Genomic DNA, 16,953 nt, shown 5'->3' with positions numbered 1-16,953 from the left:
TAGACTAAGATGTGGCAGACTGTGGAATGAATTATACCTGCTGGCTGTTGTGAAAAGACATGGTGAGCTCTCAGATTACTTTCTGTATGTGCTGTACCCCTCTTACCAACCCGCTATTTGAATGGAGCATCAAAGGGTCTGCTATGCAAACTGTGGAGGCATCTGTCCACCCAGCTGTCTGAAGCTACTGCACATGTGCATTATGCTGCATAACCACATGCAGTCTGCTCTCGATACTTTTGGGCAGTGTTAAATATCCTGCACATTTGCTTTGCAGTTTCTTTACACCCTGACAAGCTGTCATGGGGCATCTGACAGACCGTGTATGTGCTTGCTGCTTAGCTGGTCTGCACGTGCTCTCTAACTCTGATATGTTCCCAGAATACCAGATTTATTGAGTTTGTAGATTATAGTGAGATAGCAGATGCACACCTATTTCTGTGTAGCAATTCTTGAATAGGAATACAGTTCACTGCACAGTGAACATCTGTTTCTCAAGCTTATTCGTGAATTACCTACTAGTAATTATCATGGTGTTCCAGAAGAGCCTAAGGAATGTACTGTAGATCAGAAGGCAGAGTTTTGTCTTTCAGTTCAGCAGAGGTTTGTCTTTCCAGCCTGTAGGAGCGACCCCTGGTCTTTTTCTGTGTATAAACTGAAGTTGGCATTTATGCAATCAGGCCTACTTCTGATTATTTTTTTGTTAATTTCAAAGCTTAGGGTTGATTTTATATATTTTTTTTTTTTAAAAAAAGCAATTTGAGCTGGCTATCAAAAGAATGTCTTTGAATTCATTTTCCTGGTTTTCGTTACACCAGGGCAATTTGACTAACAAAAGCCACATAAGCACAGACTGGTATCAGAAGGTGCCTCTTATTCATGCCCTCAGAGTCAGAGTGACAAGGATTTGCTGAAGCCGAAAGTATTCCCCACAAGTGTCTAATTGTAATGATGTTCTGTTGTCTGCGGGAAACTCAGGAGGGAAGTTATTGTAACTGGGAGAAATCTCATTGTGTGCCAGTTTTTGCTCAAGAACCTCTGTGAAGAACAGGACTGTGAATAGAGTGTCCTGTACTGAAGTTAATGCTGACAATTTTGGGGGGAATATTTTGTGTATCTATGCATTAATCATGTCAAGATAAGCAGAAATAGTTTTGTATACAGATGTAGTAGCTTGCATTCTTATCCAATATGCAATTGCAACACCTTTTATAAGTATGCTCGCTTTCACGGAAAATTGGTGACATTTGAGACTGAAGGAAAGGCCCGAACAGCACAAAATTACTTTGCAGGAATAGGGAGAGGCTGTGAGAGCAAACCTGATTTCTCACAGAATGTGTTACAGGATCCTTTATGTTTACGGGAAACCCCCAGAATGTTCGCTCATGGAGTGCAGTGTTGGAATTACACTGAACGCAATAGGATATTGTCTGCTTAAGACAACTTTGACTTAAATTTTAAAAGTTGATTCCAAAGCATTGGAATCTTGAGGAATAGCAAAACCAGATTCTCTCCTGGGACATGAAACCAACATTCAGGATATGAGACCTGATATTTTGATGCTACATACACCCATTTTTGTCAGGCATCTGTAAAATTTGGTTCTCTGTATAAAAATTTCCTTGAAATTTTTGTTTTAAAACACCAGGTTTTACTGATGTACCAAGAACATTTGCCACATGTTCTTGGTACATCAGTAAAACTCTAACAAAAGAGTTGAGGAGGGACATTCTCATGTATAGCTTAACTGTGCAATGATTCAGTGTTATGAAAAGGTTTTCTCTGTTTGTGTGTATGAACTGCACATATATTTGAAAGGAAGTAAGAATGATACATCTGATGTGGGGTTATTGCAGCAGGAAGCCAGTAACTCATTTTAGCTTTCTGTGTCACTATTAGTGAGGGTGAGAGAAGGCCTAACGTTGCTCAAATATCTTAAAGTTTTTCAGATCATTTTCATATTTTGCAGAAAAATGAGTCAAAAGCCGTTTTTGGTGTGCTGTGGACCACATCTACCTTCCGGTCCTCCTCCTCAGATGGGAGACAGGAAACTTTGAATAATTTCTTCCAGCCCATAACTGCTGCAAACTTTTGAACTCACAACCCAGGAAAATAATCCACTCGTGAGGATTTTCTGGTCTAGGGTGCAAGTCCTTTCTCCCACTGAGCTGTTCTTAAGGACTGACCTACCAAAGGTGGTTCCCTCAGTCTATCACCCTGGGATCTCAAATTTCGGTATGTGTTAAAAGGTTCCCCTCTCTGGTGAGGACCTTTGCTACGTGGGCAGGACTCTGTTTTGATAAGAAATTCCACTGCAGGCTTTCTTAATGAAACTTGTATGAGACTTAGCAGAGGCTTGTGAATGGCTTCTGATCTCAAAGAATTGGTGACAATTGATGAAAGAACATCATCTCTCTTGAGTGCTTAACCAACTCTAGCAGTGCTGTATTCAATAGCTTGCCCTCTTTTCCCAGCTGTAATAAAAAAAAAAGTCTCTGCTTTCTACAAACCTCACCAGTCAGGTAGTAGGCTGTCATGGTTGAAACAACATATTAATCAGGTTCAGCTGTCAGTATCAAACTGTTTAGCTGTTGATATCAAGAGTAAACCAGATGAATATTCCATCCTTGGTAATCTGTAATGATATTAGATTTTTTTTTTATTATTTTAATTTTAATGTGCATTCAAAGTAGTTTTTTCCTCAGCCAGCCCAATGGTATGAGAATGATTGTCAGAGGAGAAGACTGAGTTGTGCTGTTGAAGAAGTGTGGTGAGTCACAGTCACAAAGCTTTGAAAACAAATGTGGAGACCAGCCACGCAGCTTGGCAGACTTACACTGGTTGCAGGAACTTGCCCCAAGTAGTCAGGCGATACGTGTGCTTTGCATGTTAATCGAAGCTGACTGGTATCCAGACTGCGGTGGTGTTAATCATCTCTGCAGTGATATGTAATGCTATTTTTAAAAAAAACCAACAGCATAAAAGCAAGCCCTCTAGCAAAGGAGATAAATATTTGTACACAGAAACTGTTTTATTTATAACAGAGAGGAGAACGCTTGGAGCGGTTACTCAGAAATTTTACATTTCAAGAACGTGCTGAAAACAGCTTCACTCTTTCCTGTTACTCAGTTTGGATCTAGAGTGGCTTTGGGTCTTTGAGCTGTGTAACTTTCACAGCCTGAGTTCAGTTGCCTGGTTTCTAGTAATTTTCTCTCTCCCCGAATCTTATGATAGCTAGTACTTCAGGGAAACATTAAAAAGAGCGGGAGTGGGGCTGTGGAACAGCGTACACTTTGGATAATCTCTCGCCTTCACTGAGGACCCAGCCCGCCTGCTTTACACAAATGAACTGCTCTGCTGAGTGCAGTGGGATTATGTGCAGACACTCTCAGGGGTTTGTACGGTGGGTGCGTACAGAGATTTCCCTGGGAAAGGCAGTGTGGAAGGCTGTATTCTGGAAGTAGTCTGGCACCTTTTCTAAGAAGACATCTTTTCTAAGATACACCTACTTGAGCTCCCTGCGGTGTCAGAGGAAGTTTGAATGCTGAGCATTGCTCAGGACTAGGGTTTTCCTTTAGGCAGTTAAGGGATGATCTGAGGACTAAAATGTGAAATAACTGTGCATAGAAGAAAGGTTCTCAGACTTTTCCATAGTATTTGGCAGACTTTCACAGAGAATTTGCAGACTGGAGGGATGGCTTCCCTGGGAAATTTCATTACGAAAGGCATTAACTGTATCTTAATGCAATTAAACAAGTAGATTTAGGGCTAATATTGTGTCACCAGCCAGTTCTTTGTAACTGCAGTGCTGATGACCGTAATCTGAGAAACTTTTGGCTGACCTGCAGCCTGGCTCACTTGGGGTATGTGTCACGGTCTTAAGACAGCTTAATATTAGAAATGGTTAACGCCTCCCTTCTGGCCTGGGAGTTCCTTATGCACAGGTATTGGCTGCTTCTCCTATGACTAGCTCCATGGGCTGCAGTGGAACTAGGTCTGGTAGATCCGTGCAAACTTTTAGTTCTGAACTTGAAAGGAAAAGGAGGAAAAAAAAAAGAAACAATGAAAATTTAGGTTTTGAGCAGTCTATAATGACCTTTTTAGAACAGAACAAAAGATGCTTTGGTTGAAAAAAGTATTTTGTTCATACAAAACGGACAGTTACAATAAAAGCAAAGCAAATGATGAACTGGGTTCCTTAAACTGATTATGATAATAATTATGTTTCTTTTAGCCTGTAGCCTGACGGAGTCAGCATTTTCCTGTGAAAAGGTACACGTGACTGAACCCTGCTCACTTGCTGCCATGACTAGTCAAAGGGGTAAAGATAGTAAATCAGCAGCTTGCCCTCTGCTTCCATTGCTTTAACACAAGCTCCTAAAAATAAAACATGTTAAAAGTGTGGTAATGTTCTTAGTCTAAATGGTTTGGCAAATTTGATTGAATTCCGGAATTACTTCAGCCACCCTGAAACGGAATTTTTCACCTAATAAATTTGCCTGGATGCCCTTCAGTGGGACAGCCTGGCCTTAAATTTATGATTGTGTTTAGAACTATTTCAAAAAAATAAAGATACATGGAATGCATTAAAGACAAACTATCACCCGGCTCTTATTTAGTAAAGTTAAGTGGCAGCAGCTGCTTGTGACTCAATGAATCAGAAATAGTTATAGATAATGGGTGGCAAGGCAAAGACAATGTAATTTTTTTTCACATGAGAGCGGCTGATCGTGTGACAAGGTTTTATTATAACAACTGTACTTCTGTTTTTCCAAATGATTGATGCAAGCAGTACTCTGCGTAATCTTCTTCCATGATGAATGTTGGTGCCACGAAGCAACCGTTACTCATTGTGCTATTCAAACATGAATTTTGAATGACTTGTGGCATAGAGCTGCAGGCTACTTAAATCAATGAAATAAAAGTCAGGAAGAGACAAAGATTATGTTCATCCTGAAATATTACCTCTTGTGGCCTGTGTACAAGCAGTGTTTCTGGTAATTAGGTAAGGGGTCACATCTGTGGACTCCCCACACAGGGGATGAAGGAAGGAGGAGGCATATGAACCAATGCTTACTGCTTGGATGTGAAAGTTGTTTTGTTTTTTTTCTCTTGTTCCCCTCCTGCATTGGTAAGAAAAGATGGGCATGGGTAGGATGGATCAACTGTTTGGCTCTAGGGAGGAAGTGAATTCATCTTCCATGTGTGCTGCCCGAGGCTGGAATCACCCTGGAAGGTGGGGGAGCACCTTTCCTAGCTCTGCTCATCCAACACAATGTGTTCATGCTCACACGTGGTGGTGCAGTTACACAGAAGAGGGGTATGGGAGCACCGAGCCACATTTCTTTTTCCATGGGGCTGAGGTTTCTCCACGGATTCCACCAGTTGGGTTCCAGGATTGGATGGGAATGTGCTGGCATAGTTGAATGCTCTCCACCCGGCTTACAGAGATGAGAAGAGTTTGCGTTTGGTGTATTTGTACATCACTGATCTTCCCATCTCCACTTTTACATCAGGAATGAAATATTGAGTAGTACTATTTTTTGTTTCGACCACTGACAATCCTCCTGGAGATGGAGGGTCCACCTCTTGCTCAAGATTCTTTGTAGTGCAAAATATGTAGCTGTGTGTCAGCAGTACCGTGTCAGTAGGAGAGGCATTTATGTGACCTGGGCTGAGTAACAATCAATATTTTTTATTATTTTTGATCTTCACTGCCTCACTGTTTGAAGGGAAAGAGGTGGGGATGAAACCCAGCTGGAAGGAGCTGTCGGAGCAGTGCCCATGGACAGACTGACTGCTCCTCAGCTCTGCTGTGAAATACAGCCCCAGGGAGACGTGATTTCTCCTGAAAGCATTGGTGCCTCAGGGGCATTGTGATAGCAAGGAAATATGGATACTCACTTCATTTGAAGAACTTCATGCGTGTGACTACTGTAGGATGTTGGGCTCCCACTACAGTTAATAAAGTGAGAGCAAGCACTTACATTGGGCTCTAGCTCTGAATTACCTTGTGGGAAAGGTTATTTTTCCCGATGGAATATAGAAAAAGCTGAGGAAGAGTAGTCTCCTCAGTAGAAGACGAATTTTAGATGATGTGACTACTCTTCTGTTTTTTTATATCTTGAACAGGACAAATTAACAATTTATGATTTCTTGTATACTGTAAAGTGTATATTTGAATGTTTATTTAACTGCTGTTTAACAATGAAGACTTTTACAATAATGTTTTAACATGAGAAATCTTTAGCCCATTGTCCTTTTAAAGGAATGACGATTTTCTTCTTCTAATTGTAAGCATGTATGTTCTTGGATTGTTTAAACTATTTAGACTTTACTCTTTACTTTTACATTTTTTTCTCCTCTTTCTTCCCTTTGTTGTTTTTCTAATTCACCGCAAAGTACAGTGAAGGAAAGGACAAAAAAAATTTCAGAGATATATTGATGGTCTTTGACACAGGAGACATTTTCTGCACAAATTGTGTTTTCAGAACGTCTGTTCCCCCCCAGTATTAATAATAATAATAAAGTGATAAAAAAACTCCATGAGTTCTGTTTAATTTAGATGGGATAGTCTGTGGGTGACCTCTGGATCTAGTGAAAATCATAGCATTCCCTAAGCTTGTACAGTATTTTCTGCTAAATATACTCTATCTAATGCAGTTTTGAATATGTGTACACCAGTCATCACAAATAGCTGACATTTGGTAACAGATAGTACTCAAGAAGTTAATTCCTTTCTTATGGCTGGAATGAAATTGTCCTCTCTTAGCTCCTGTGTTAAATTCCAAGTGATTTCTATTTTAATTTATTTCAGTATGAGTAGGGGACAGTCATAACTTGCTGACTTATTAGAGCCTAAATACAGTGTGATGTTTGCCTGGCGTCATTGTGACTGATCTTTGAAAAGTTATTTTTGTTGATTTCTTGTATATGGCTTAAAGAACCTTGTAGACTTCCGGAAGTTTTCACCTGCCAATCATGTATGCTAATTCTCATGCTGATTCCAGTTTTGAATTGACACTTACTCTCAAACCTATTTATCTTAGTACTAATCAGATTTCTGTTTTCCTTTTCTCTAGATTGCGGTCTTTGGTAAAGCAGCTAGAAAGAGGGGAAGCTTCAGTTGTAGACCTAAAGAAGAATTTGGAATATGCTGCCACTGTTCTTGAGTCGGTATACATTGACGAAACTAGGTGAGTTAACTACAGACGTCAGCACTCTTCTTATATCTAGTGCCAATGACACTAAATTGCAATTTACACATCAGTTGGGAAAGTTGTTTTAGTCAAGATTTATTACTCACAGACAATACGGCTTTAATCATTAAAATATTGTATTCTGTGTAGAGCAGATCTTCAATCCTTGGTCTAAAAGCTGCTTTAAGTTTCCTGGGGCAGGGGCGGAGACCAAAAGCAATCATAAATTTAGTATACATTCTTTTGGGGAAATGTTTTCATAATAATTGTGTCCCACTTTTCCTACTCCTCTATTCCTTTTCAATAGTGTTAAATCTTTTCACTTGTATCAAGTCTTTGAAATTAAAAACATTTTTACTCCAGGTCATGATGGAGGTAGACTGGTAATATGTTGCAGAGGGGTTCCCCTTTCTGTTATAAGCTATTTCCCTGGTGCTAAATGCACTTGTAGAGTCACGTCAGATGGCCAGAATGGGAAAGAACTGTGATACTAGCTGAGAAATTAGACTGGACCATAAATGAGCTCTGAAGGGCAGAAAGGTCAGGAACATAGATGAGCTGAAGTTGGGAAGTCATCAGATGACTGTGTAGTTGTGCTTCAGAAGGCTGATGCTTCTTTTTTGTCAGCCTAGTAGTGAGTTTCACAATCTGACATTTAACTATACAAGAGAATAAACAATCTGTTGTAGACTTGTACAATTGTGCTCCATTAGGGCTGACGAACCAAAGACTTCTAACAACTGCTTTAATTAGAATATATATGAGTTTCTTTTTTGTTAATAATGTTGTAATACTCTCCAAGGGAGTCTGATTACCCATCTTTTTCCTTTCCCTTGTAGGCGTTTACTGGACACAGAAGATGAGCTCAGTGACATCCAGTCCGACTCTGTGCCCTCGGAGGTCCGGGACTGGTTGGCTTCTACCTTCACGCGGCAAATGGGGATGATGCTCAAAAGGACAGAGGAAAAACCCCGGTTCAGGAGTATTGTCCACGCAGTACAAGCTGGAATATTTGTGGAAAGGTAAAGGAGCATGTAATTGCTGTGTTCTAGTAGCTGCCCAGGTACCGCAGATTGCACCTGTAGTATGTGATGACACAATGACAGGAGATGGAGGGGAGAGTACCTTAGGCCAGAAGACCTTAGAGAACTAGGAGATGACTCTGTTGAATGAAGAATACTTTAGTATGCTTCTAATGATGTTTCTACACAGATCTTCATAGCACCTCGAAACCTGGGATTAAGTAATAGATTTCAACGTGAAACAGCACATACTGATCTGTTGTTAGTGTAATACAGATGTAATAGCACAGTTGAAATAATTTTGGCAGAGAATAAGCACCTCTACATAGCCCTAGGTCAAGAGTGACAGCTTTTAAAATTCGGTCAGCCCAGCCCAAGCCCTCCCTTGCCCCTGTTTACCTCAGTGATCTGGTATTTTTTATGAAGAACTCCTAAGAAACAGAAGATAATCCTGTGTTGTAATAATACTGGAATGAAGTATAGACCAAGACTGAGGTGAAAACTTTGGATCTCAGGGAGGATTTAAAAAAAAACCACAGAGTCCTCTCAGCCTGCTCTGTCGTGATTTGCATCAGAACCTACTGCTAAAATTGATTATGGTTTCTGAACCCTTTAAAACATTTAGTCATTTCAGTTTGGACTCACTTCCAATCCTACTTTTTCTTATCGAATAACCACAATTCACTGACGTGCTTCCTTCAAGCTAGAAGGAGGGCTGGCAAATGTGAAACTGTCAGCAGACTTTAGGCAGTGTTAAAGACATCAGGTTCCAGGTGTCTACAGCAAAACTCAAGTCAGAAATGGAAGAGCAGAGCGCATTTCACTGTTCATCAGAATTGCAGTGACAGCCTATCAGCCCTTTGTGCAGGAGGCTGGGCGTATCAGACAGTGGACCACAAGCCACACAGACACACAGAAGCCTGCTGTGGCATGTCTACAGCTGATTTTTTTTATCTGTGTACCAAAGTTACTGTACGCTTGTTAAGAGTGGCAGAAAATTTTGAGAAGACTAAACCTGTCATTTCTTCTTGGAACAGGTCTCTCCTAGGTTTGACAGGCTATTTGTGAATTAACCCTCACTCTCAGTGGGGGGCTTGCTCAACAAAGAAGTAGATGCAGATACCTGGCTGCAGAAGGCTGTTTACCAGCTGATCTGAATCTCTGTGGCCCAAAAGAGGGAGTGTTCAGATATAATATGGCACCAGAGGAGGGTTGTGGTCCTCCTGAGCAAGGGGACAGGGACTCTGCCTCAATTGTCGCTTAGGAGAAGGCTATGAGGTTCCTGACTAGAGGGAGGAGGGGGTAACAGATTCTGTAGTTTGGGGAATGGGTGAATTTAATTCTCCAAAGGGGCTGACTTTTTTCAGGTCTGAGTGCAGAACATGACAAAGAAAAAAGGAAGTGGAGGAAGACTTCACACAGGATCAGTTCAGATGGGAGAAGAGAGCTTTCCATCATCTCCTTTTAGTCCCACGTTGCTTAAGTGCAAAAAAGGATGACCTGAGGAAAAGCATTTTAGCTATGAGTGTTTCTGTATTTATCAAGCCTGTTAGACTCAGTGGGGCCTGAAAACAAGTTTAAAATCTGGTACACACTTCAGTGCTTTGTTTAGTATGATTGCAGATGTTGATTATTGCCTTACTCTTTCCTTCTCTCTCCCTCAAACACACACAGGACGAACCCCCAAAAGATTTTGTATCAATCTTAAAAAAATGCAAACAACAGTGACAGAAGTACAGAACTGAAGTTGATTCATTGCAGACAACAATTTCTGAAGTACATTCAGAATTAGCTTGTATGTGGACCAACAAGGACTAAGAGAACTGAAAGAGCAGTATGGTCTTCTGCAGTGGAAAATGGGGAACGTCTTGTTTATTTGACTGTAGCCTTTCCCTCTGAAGACCTGATACTGGCAGATTCTCTGTGATGTCCTGCCAGGTAACCAAACTATGAGAAACAGGGACATGCATAGTCCCAGGTTAGGATATACAATAAGAATGATACAGAGAATATTGTGCAAGTTAGGAACAAGAAGGAAGAAAAAAAAATGAAATTGCAGTTAGGGTTTCCTGGGCTAAATAAGGTCTCCTGTAATGGTCTATTGCTTTATGATTTTTGTTTGTTTGGTTTGTTTTGTCTAATTCTATTTATGTTTTGCCTTATCTATTTTATCTTGGTAGAATGTACAGACGGACTTCAAATATGGTCGGTTTGAGCTACCCACCAGCTGTAATCGGAGTGCTAAAGGTAATCCCAATAAAATGATGTTGAGGGAGTTCCTGTAAAAAGCATTGAGGTAACACTGCGATATATGACTTGGTAAGGGGGTCTTAGTACTTGCCCTTTCCTTCTCTGTGACATTTAGTTTGGTTCACATACATTAATCCTTTACTGGCCTAAGGGAATATCCTTTCAATAAAGGAAAGAACAGAGTTCAAGGCTGTGGCCACTTTCAGGTTGTGATGGTTACAGCTCTGTTCTAGATTACAGTGATTAAACCGAGGACATAGTAACATGCTGGAATCAATCACAACCTCCCACAGGGAAGAAAGAAAACACAGATGGAGAGAGGTGGAGAAGGAAAAGGATCAATTTTTGTGAGAGATGGAAGTTTCTTATATTGCTCAACTTCAGGTCTTCAAGGTGACAATCAGTTTAGGAATAATGACTCTTTAATGAGTTTTGAAGTGTCAGAAGTAGTCTGGGAAAAAAAAAGGCCCAATCCATGGGACAATTGCAAGGCTTTTGACTTAGTTGGGAATTTTCAAGACTATAGACATAAATTAGCAGCCAACAGCCAACACAGCAGCTTTACAAATTACATGTTGCATGTGGTTCAACCATGACATGCAATGGTGAAAAAAGGTGACACAGTGGGGCAAAACACAGGGACATTACACACAAAGCTCATAAGGCAGTCCTTCTGCTCTACTCCACACTGGAAAGACCTGAAGTTAGGCTACTGAATCCTTTTTGTTTTGGATAGTACAACTCATCAAAAGATGTGAAGGAACTGCAGAAAGACCACTGAATGCAAGAAGAATGATCAAACATACCTTTAATGTACAGAGTCAAAGTATCCATCCACATCTTTTTCCAACTGCAGGCTGACAATTGTTAGTTTCACTCCTGCAAATGGGAGTTCTTTTAGAACTACACCCCATAGTCATCTTATGAGGGGCATATCTATAATGGTATCTCTTCTCCCAACTTCCTCAGCAGTAACAAGACAATCTAAGACCCCTCAGCTACTCTGAGGTGTCTTAAACCTTACAGAATTCCTCTCCTCTTTCTATGTTTTTAAATAATTAAGGGTCATAAAAAGAACTGATTGTGCTAGAGTAAGTTAAGACACATCAGTAATGACAAAGGCATTGACTAATTTTGCTCAGGGTGAAATAACGCCTCCTTGGACACTGTGCACTCCAGGATGTATTTTTTTTCCAAAACTATTTTGAGAACATGTCTTTGCCTGGATGGCCTTGGAGTTGGTAGTGGATATGGTTGAAATGGAGTTACTTGTTTTGAAGAAGTCTTCTATCTTTGAAATAATACTTAATTTCTCAGTCCCATCTCCTTAATGGAATATGGTACATTTTATTGCTTGCTTCAGTCCAGTAAAGCCAAGTACAAAAACCTTACAATTACCCGACTGCTTGTTGTACTATGTAAAATGAGCTGATGTTTAAGCATACAAAAGGGTGTGGGAGTGTACCACACATCTTTTCAGCTGTTCTGGATCTCCATGATCAACATTGCTCTTGGAGTCATGCTAATAAGGCCAAGAACTGAGATGACATGGAGTCAAAACTAGCTTATTTTTGAACTGTGTGCTCTCCTTTTTGCTGCCATGGCCAACAGGATGTATGCACTGAGTAACCCAAATCTGTGGAATCAGCTTGGCAAAATAAGGTTGGTTTTAATAAAGAAATGAAATACTGCAGCTTCTGCAAAAAATGCAGGAGTGGTAGCAGTGGAAGTCCTAGGTGTATAAGCTCTCTCACTTTTTCAGTGGATGAGAATTTAGGCAATTTTTTAATTGGTCACACAGCACCTCTCTATATTTATGTATTGGATACTGATTTTTCTACTGCAGTAGCCTGTTGCCTTTCTGCATGACAGGTGTGATGATGTAAGACCTGTTGCCACAAATGGGACAATCAGCCTTGTCTCTTATTTGAATAGTGGCCATACATCCTTTGCATTTAGACATGTTTGAATAAGTAAGTATGTTGATTTACTCAGTAAGTTGTGGTGATCTGCTGTTCAGCAGTGTAGTGCTAGAGCCAGAACTTCACATTAACTAAATGCTGAAGTAGTTATCTGCTTTAGAAGTGGATTTTTCAGCCTCTTCTGATGCCCATGCTGTCATGGCAATATTTTCTGGGCTAGCTAATATACAGGTAATGAACACAGAACCTGTAGTCACTTACAATGTCTGCAGTATAGACTTCTGCTTGTCTGTGGCTACAAAAATGTTAGGCCTTCCAGTAAGGTTGAGCAGAATAACATATATCCCTGAATCTGCTTGTTGGCTTATAAAACAAAGCAAGTCTTCAAGGTTAAGGACAGACAGAAAGGCAGGAAGCTGAGCGTTTGTGAAGAAATGGTGTTTCACTTCACCTCGTAAGTTCCGCTAAGCAGTGGGGGAATGGCCAGGTAATAAGGACACGGGACTGAGAAGTATGACACCTTGGATCTACTTGCAGTTACACCACAGTGGGCATATGCGGCATTAGAACAGCTTACGACACTTCAGCTGAGGCTACAGGGCCAGTGACCTAGAGACATGTGTACCACAGATAATTTCCCATTCCTCACCTCTCTTAGGGAGAAGCAGTTTTTCTTCTCCATCATCAGACATCTGTGAAGTTCTGCCTCCCTTTAGATCTCTCCCCAATAGAGGGGTCATTTCTGTGTTAATTTTTTTTTTAAGGTCATAAGATCCACTTATTTTCAAAGCATAACTGGTGTTGCTGCAAGCCTCTAAGCCATCTATGACACTTTCATGCTTCTGTTAAGAGGATTTTTCCCTCTAGTTATTCAGGGTAAAATGCTGGTGTCGATATTGTCAATAGTAAAACTTCTGTTGACTTGACAAGAGCAAGGACTTCTCCCTCAGTAAAATCTAAATAGCTCTGCTGTGAAACTTGTCATCTCTGTAGTTAATCATTATTTCATGCAAAAGAAAAAATCTGATGTACTATTCTGCGATTTCACAATTTGGTAAATTTTCTCTGCTGCTAGAGCACAACGTTAACTACAGGAATGATATATGAGGGAACAAACTCCTGTAATTTCTACGGGGTAAGATTGCCTTTCAGTGAATTAAATTTCATTGTAGTTGAGACACTATTTTCAAAGCCTTATGATCTAAAAATAAATTATTATGTACATGCAAGTGCTAAATTAATTTGCTGCATTGACTGAGATAAGTGATTACACTCAGAAACCAGGAAAATACATCAATTGACTGATTGGATGCTTTGGGCGTTATTTTTCTTGCCCATTTTCTAAGTTTGTTCAAGGGCTTCAAAAGATGTTTTCTTGGTGGAACTTTGTCCTGTCTTGGTTGTTTTTTCTCTTGTACGCCTACTGAAGATGTTGAAGAGCTTCAATTATGATTGCTCTTCTGTGACTTGGGCCACAAATCATCTCTGGAGAAGCTTGACCCTGCTTTCAGTGTGTAGGCTCCACACATCTTGCAATATGAACTGCTTGGCAAGCAAATGATTTAGTGTGATAGGTGAAAGCAGAGCTGAATCTTCAGCGTCCTTGATAGTCACTCCCTAAGTAGCCTCTCTGTGGACTGTACTTCCACAAGAGGCATACTCATCTCTGTGTAATCGAGACTATGTAAACAGCAAGGTTGTCGGGATCAGCCCATGCTGGAGAGAGCCGGTACCAAAAGAAGTTGGTCTCATTCAGATCATAAGACGTCCTGTAGCTATGTCGATGTATGGGTGACTACAAGGTGGTTAAAGGTCACTGGCCTTTGTGTTTGACTTGAAGTGAAGTCCTTACCTGGAATGTGACCCTGACAGCAAACAAGAAGGGTGAGTTGGGCTTTAAGAGCTCAACAGATAAGTGTAATTTAGCATTTTTTGTATTGCTAAAAAAGATGGCAGGGTTTTAGATGGACTCTAATCTCTAAAAGTACTCAACATTATGTCTAGCCAACCCCCATTTCTTGCACTGAGAGCAGCTGTGTACGTGCATGTATGAAATGTAGTCATCTTTCTTTCTTAGTGAAAGTGCCACAAGGAGATGGGGGGTAACCCGCAACAGAATTTGAAAGTGAAGGGAAACTTCAATGTAGAGATGTCAATCTTTAGTATGTGGCTTAAGGAGAGTCATTTGGATAAATCCCTGTGGGAAGTACATCAAAGTTCTCAGCAGGCAAGAGAGATTGAGCAGTGGTGCTGTGCCAGATGCAGCTGCGTGGTTGATCTGTATATCACTCTTCTGGCTATAACTCCTTCTGCACCTTTCTTTTTTGTTGCTAGGAGGAGGAGAGAAAGATGCATAGAGTTTTAGGAACATCCAGTTCTGAGATCAAGGAACTTTATCTTGCTAGATAATGAGTGCTGTCAGCTCCCACAGCCTGCCCTAAGAGTTGAGATTTGAACTCAGCCTTCTGTGAGAAGGTTTATACCTAATACTTTAGATTTATGAGCCAGGAAGTGAACTTTACCTCCTCAGTCTCTTGACTGACCACCTTGCAGCATTAATATATCATTTACAGCTGACTGGAACTTTCCCAACTGGAATTTACTCTTCTGTTATAAAGGTTGTTTTTAATATCATCAATAGCACTTAATGTAACATTCCTGTGATTTTCTTCTGCTCTGTAGTTTTCTGAAAGCCCCAGTGGACTCAGCTATCTTTAAAAAATAAAATAAGGAAGATTAGGGTCATGTTGTCTTTGGACAATTTAAAGCTGCAATAATCGCAATTCAGGATTAATATTAAAATCAGAGGGAAGTACGTTGCTTTTTGGGTCTAACAAGATAGTTCTATTTATTTATCTTTTTGGTTGATTGAAGAGTAAGTGGTAAAAATATGACACAGGCCTGTATTTTTTTTACTGAAAAAACATATTACCTTATTCTGTATTAAGCATGAGTGAAGCATTGGAGTGCTTTTCTCAAAATACGAAGTCTTAAGAGCTCTATAGGGACAGCAACATCCAGAGGCTTTAATATCATTAGAAGGTATGTCTGTTATTCCTGTTTCCTTCAAAGTGAATTGTCTTTTTCATAGACGTAGTACGTGGGTAGGGGACAGAGAAGGGTAAAATCAGCCACAACAGGGCCATCCCAATATTTTAGGGACTAAAGCAAACCAGGATTCTTATCTTTTTTTGGATTCAGCCTTTGCTGATTAAATTCTGGTGTGGAGAATTGCTGCCTTTAGAATAAACAACATACGTGTTCTTAATGGAAGCTTCTTAAACACGAGTCATACAATACTGGTGAGTAAATTAGACTCTGCATTGTGTAAATGGAATTGAAGAAGTTAAAGCTACACACTTATGTTGCCACTCTAATTCTCTGCTTGTAAATGTAAAGTGATAGAAATTGAACTATCATTATAAAAGGGATGACCGTATTAACTGTCTTTTCTATCCACTCTTGCAGAATGTAGACAAATGGTCCTTTGATGTATTTGCACTGAACGATGCCAGTGGGGATCATGCACTGAAATTCATTTTCTATGAACTTCTCACACGCTATGATCTGATCAACCGTTTCAAGGTCAGTAGTTAGAAGATGAGTTGCTTCTTCCATCTCAGATTTTGTTCAGCTTCCCTCTCGTCCTTGTTTGTTCCATTGAAAATGCATTTTTACTGCGATTTGAAGGTTTCATGGACGCTACACTTTCCCTGGTTAGAAAGACCAAATGTTATTTGAATAGTGCATTTAATTGCAATGGGGCACCATGAAGTAGGTAGGGTTCCAAACAGGCTTCCCCAAGAAATCATAGAATCATTAAGGTTGAAAAAGACCTCTAAGATCATCAAGTCCAACCATCAACACTTCACTAGCATGCCTGCTAAATCCATGGGAAATGCATTTGACCCTGTGGGAATTATGGTGTCATTCTCCTGAGATTCATAGGACTCTCAGGTGTACAAGCAAGAAAAGAGAGCTTGAATTCAAATTAATCAAAAGAAGCATGGCCAGCAGGTCAAGGGAGATGATTCTGCCTCTCTGCTCCGCTCTGGTGAGATCCCACCTGGAGTCCTGCACCCAGCTCTGGAGCCCTCAGCACAGGAAAGACATGGACTTGTTGGAGCAGGTCCAGAAGAGGGCCATGAAAATGGTCAGAGGGCTGGAGCACCTCTGCTATGAGGAAAGGCTGAGAGAGTTAGGGCTGTTCAGCCTGGAGAAGGTAGGCTTCAGGGAGACCTTATTGCAGCCTTTCAGTACCTGAAGGGGACTTACAGGAAAGATGGGGACAGCCTTTTTAGTGGGGCCTGTTGTGATAGGACAAGGGGCAATGGTTTTAAACTAAAAGAGGGTAGATTGTGTCTGGATATAAGGAAGAAATTATTTGCTATGAGGGTGGTGAAACACTGGAAGAGGTTGCCCAGAGAGGTGGTAGATGCCCCCGCCCTGGCAGTGTTCAAGGCCAGGTTGGATAGGGCTTTGAGCAACCTGATCTAGTTGACGATGTCCCTTCTCATTGCAGGGAGATTTGGACTAGATGATCTTTAAGGTCCTTTCCAA

At 40.6% G+C, this 16,953-nt stretch overlaps 1 protein-coding gene across 7 annotated transcripts in view; it reads left to right on the top strand.

Annotated features, from left to right (window-relative positions):
* The window catches only part of PDE1C (phosphodiesterase 1C), a 383,698-nt gene that overhangs the window by 291,850 nt on the left and 74,895 nt on the right, over positions 1-16,953 (top strand). For all 7 annotated transcript variants that reach the window (XM_075418641.1, XM_075418635.1, XM_009943060.2 and 4 more), the window contains 4 exons: positions 7,083-7,196; positions 8,039-8,221; positions 10,402-10,468; positions 15,862-15,978. In XM_075418641.1, coding sequence (XP_075274756.1) covers positions 8,136-8,221; positions 10,402-10,468; positions 15,862-15,978 — 270 coding nt within the window. In that variant the 5' untranslated portion in view covers positions 7,083-7,196; positions 8,039-8,135. The remainder of the gene's footprint in view (positions 1-7,082; positions 7,197-8,038; positions 8,222-10,401; positions 10,469-15,861; positions 15,979-16,953) is intronic.

This window comes from Opisthocomus hoazin, chromosome 4 (assembly GCF_030867145.1).
Source record: "Opisthocomus hoazin isolate bOpiHoa1 chromosome 4, bOpiHoa1.hap1, whole genome shotgun sequence".
In the NCBI taxonomy this organism is placed as follows: domain Eukaryota; kingdom Metazoa; phylum Chordata; class Aves; order Opisthocomiformes; family Opisthocomidae; genus Opisthocomus; species Opisthocomus hoazin.
Note: the sequence above shows the minus strand (reverse complement) of the source record. Positions and strands in the feature narration are given on the sequence as shown.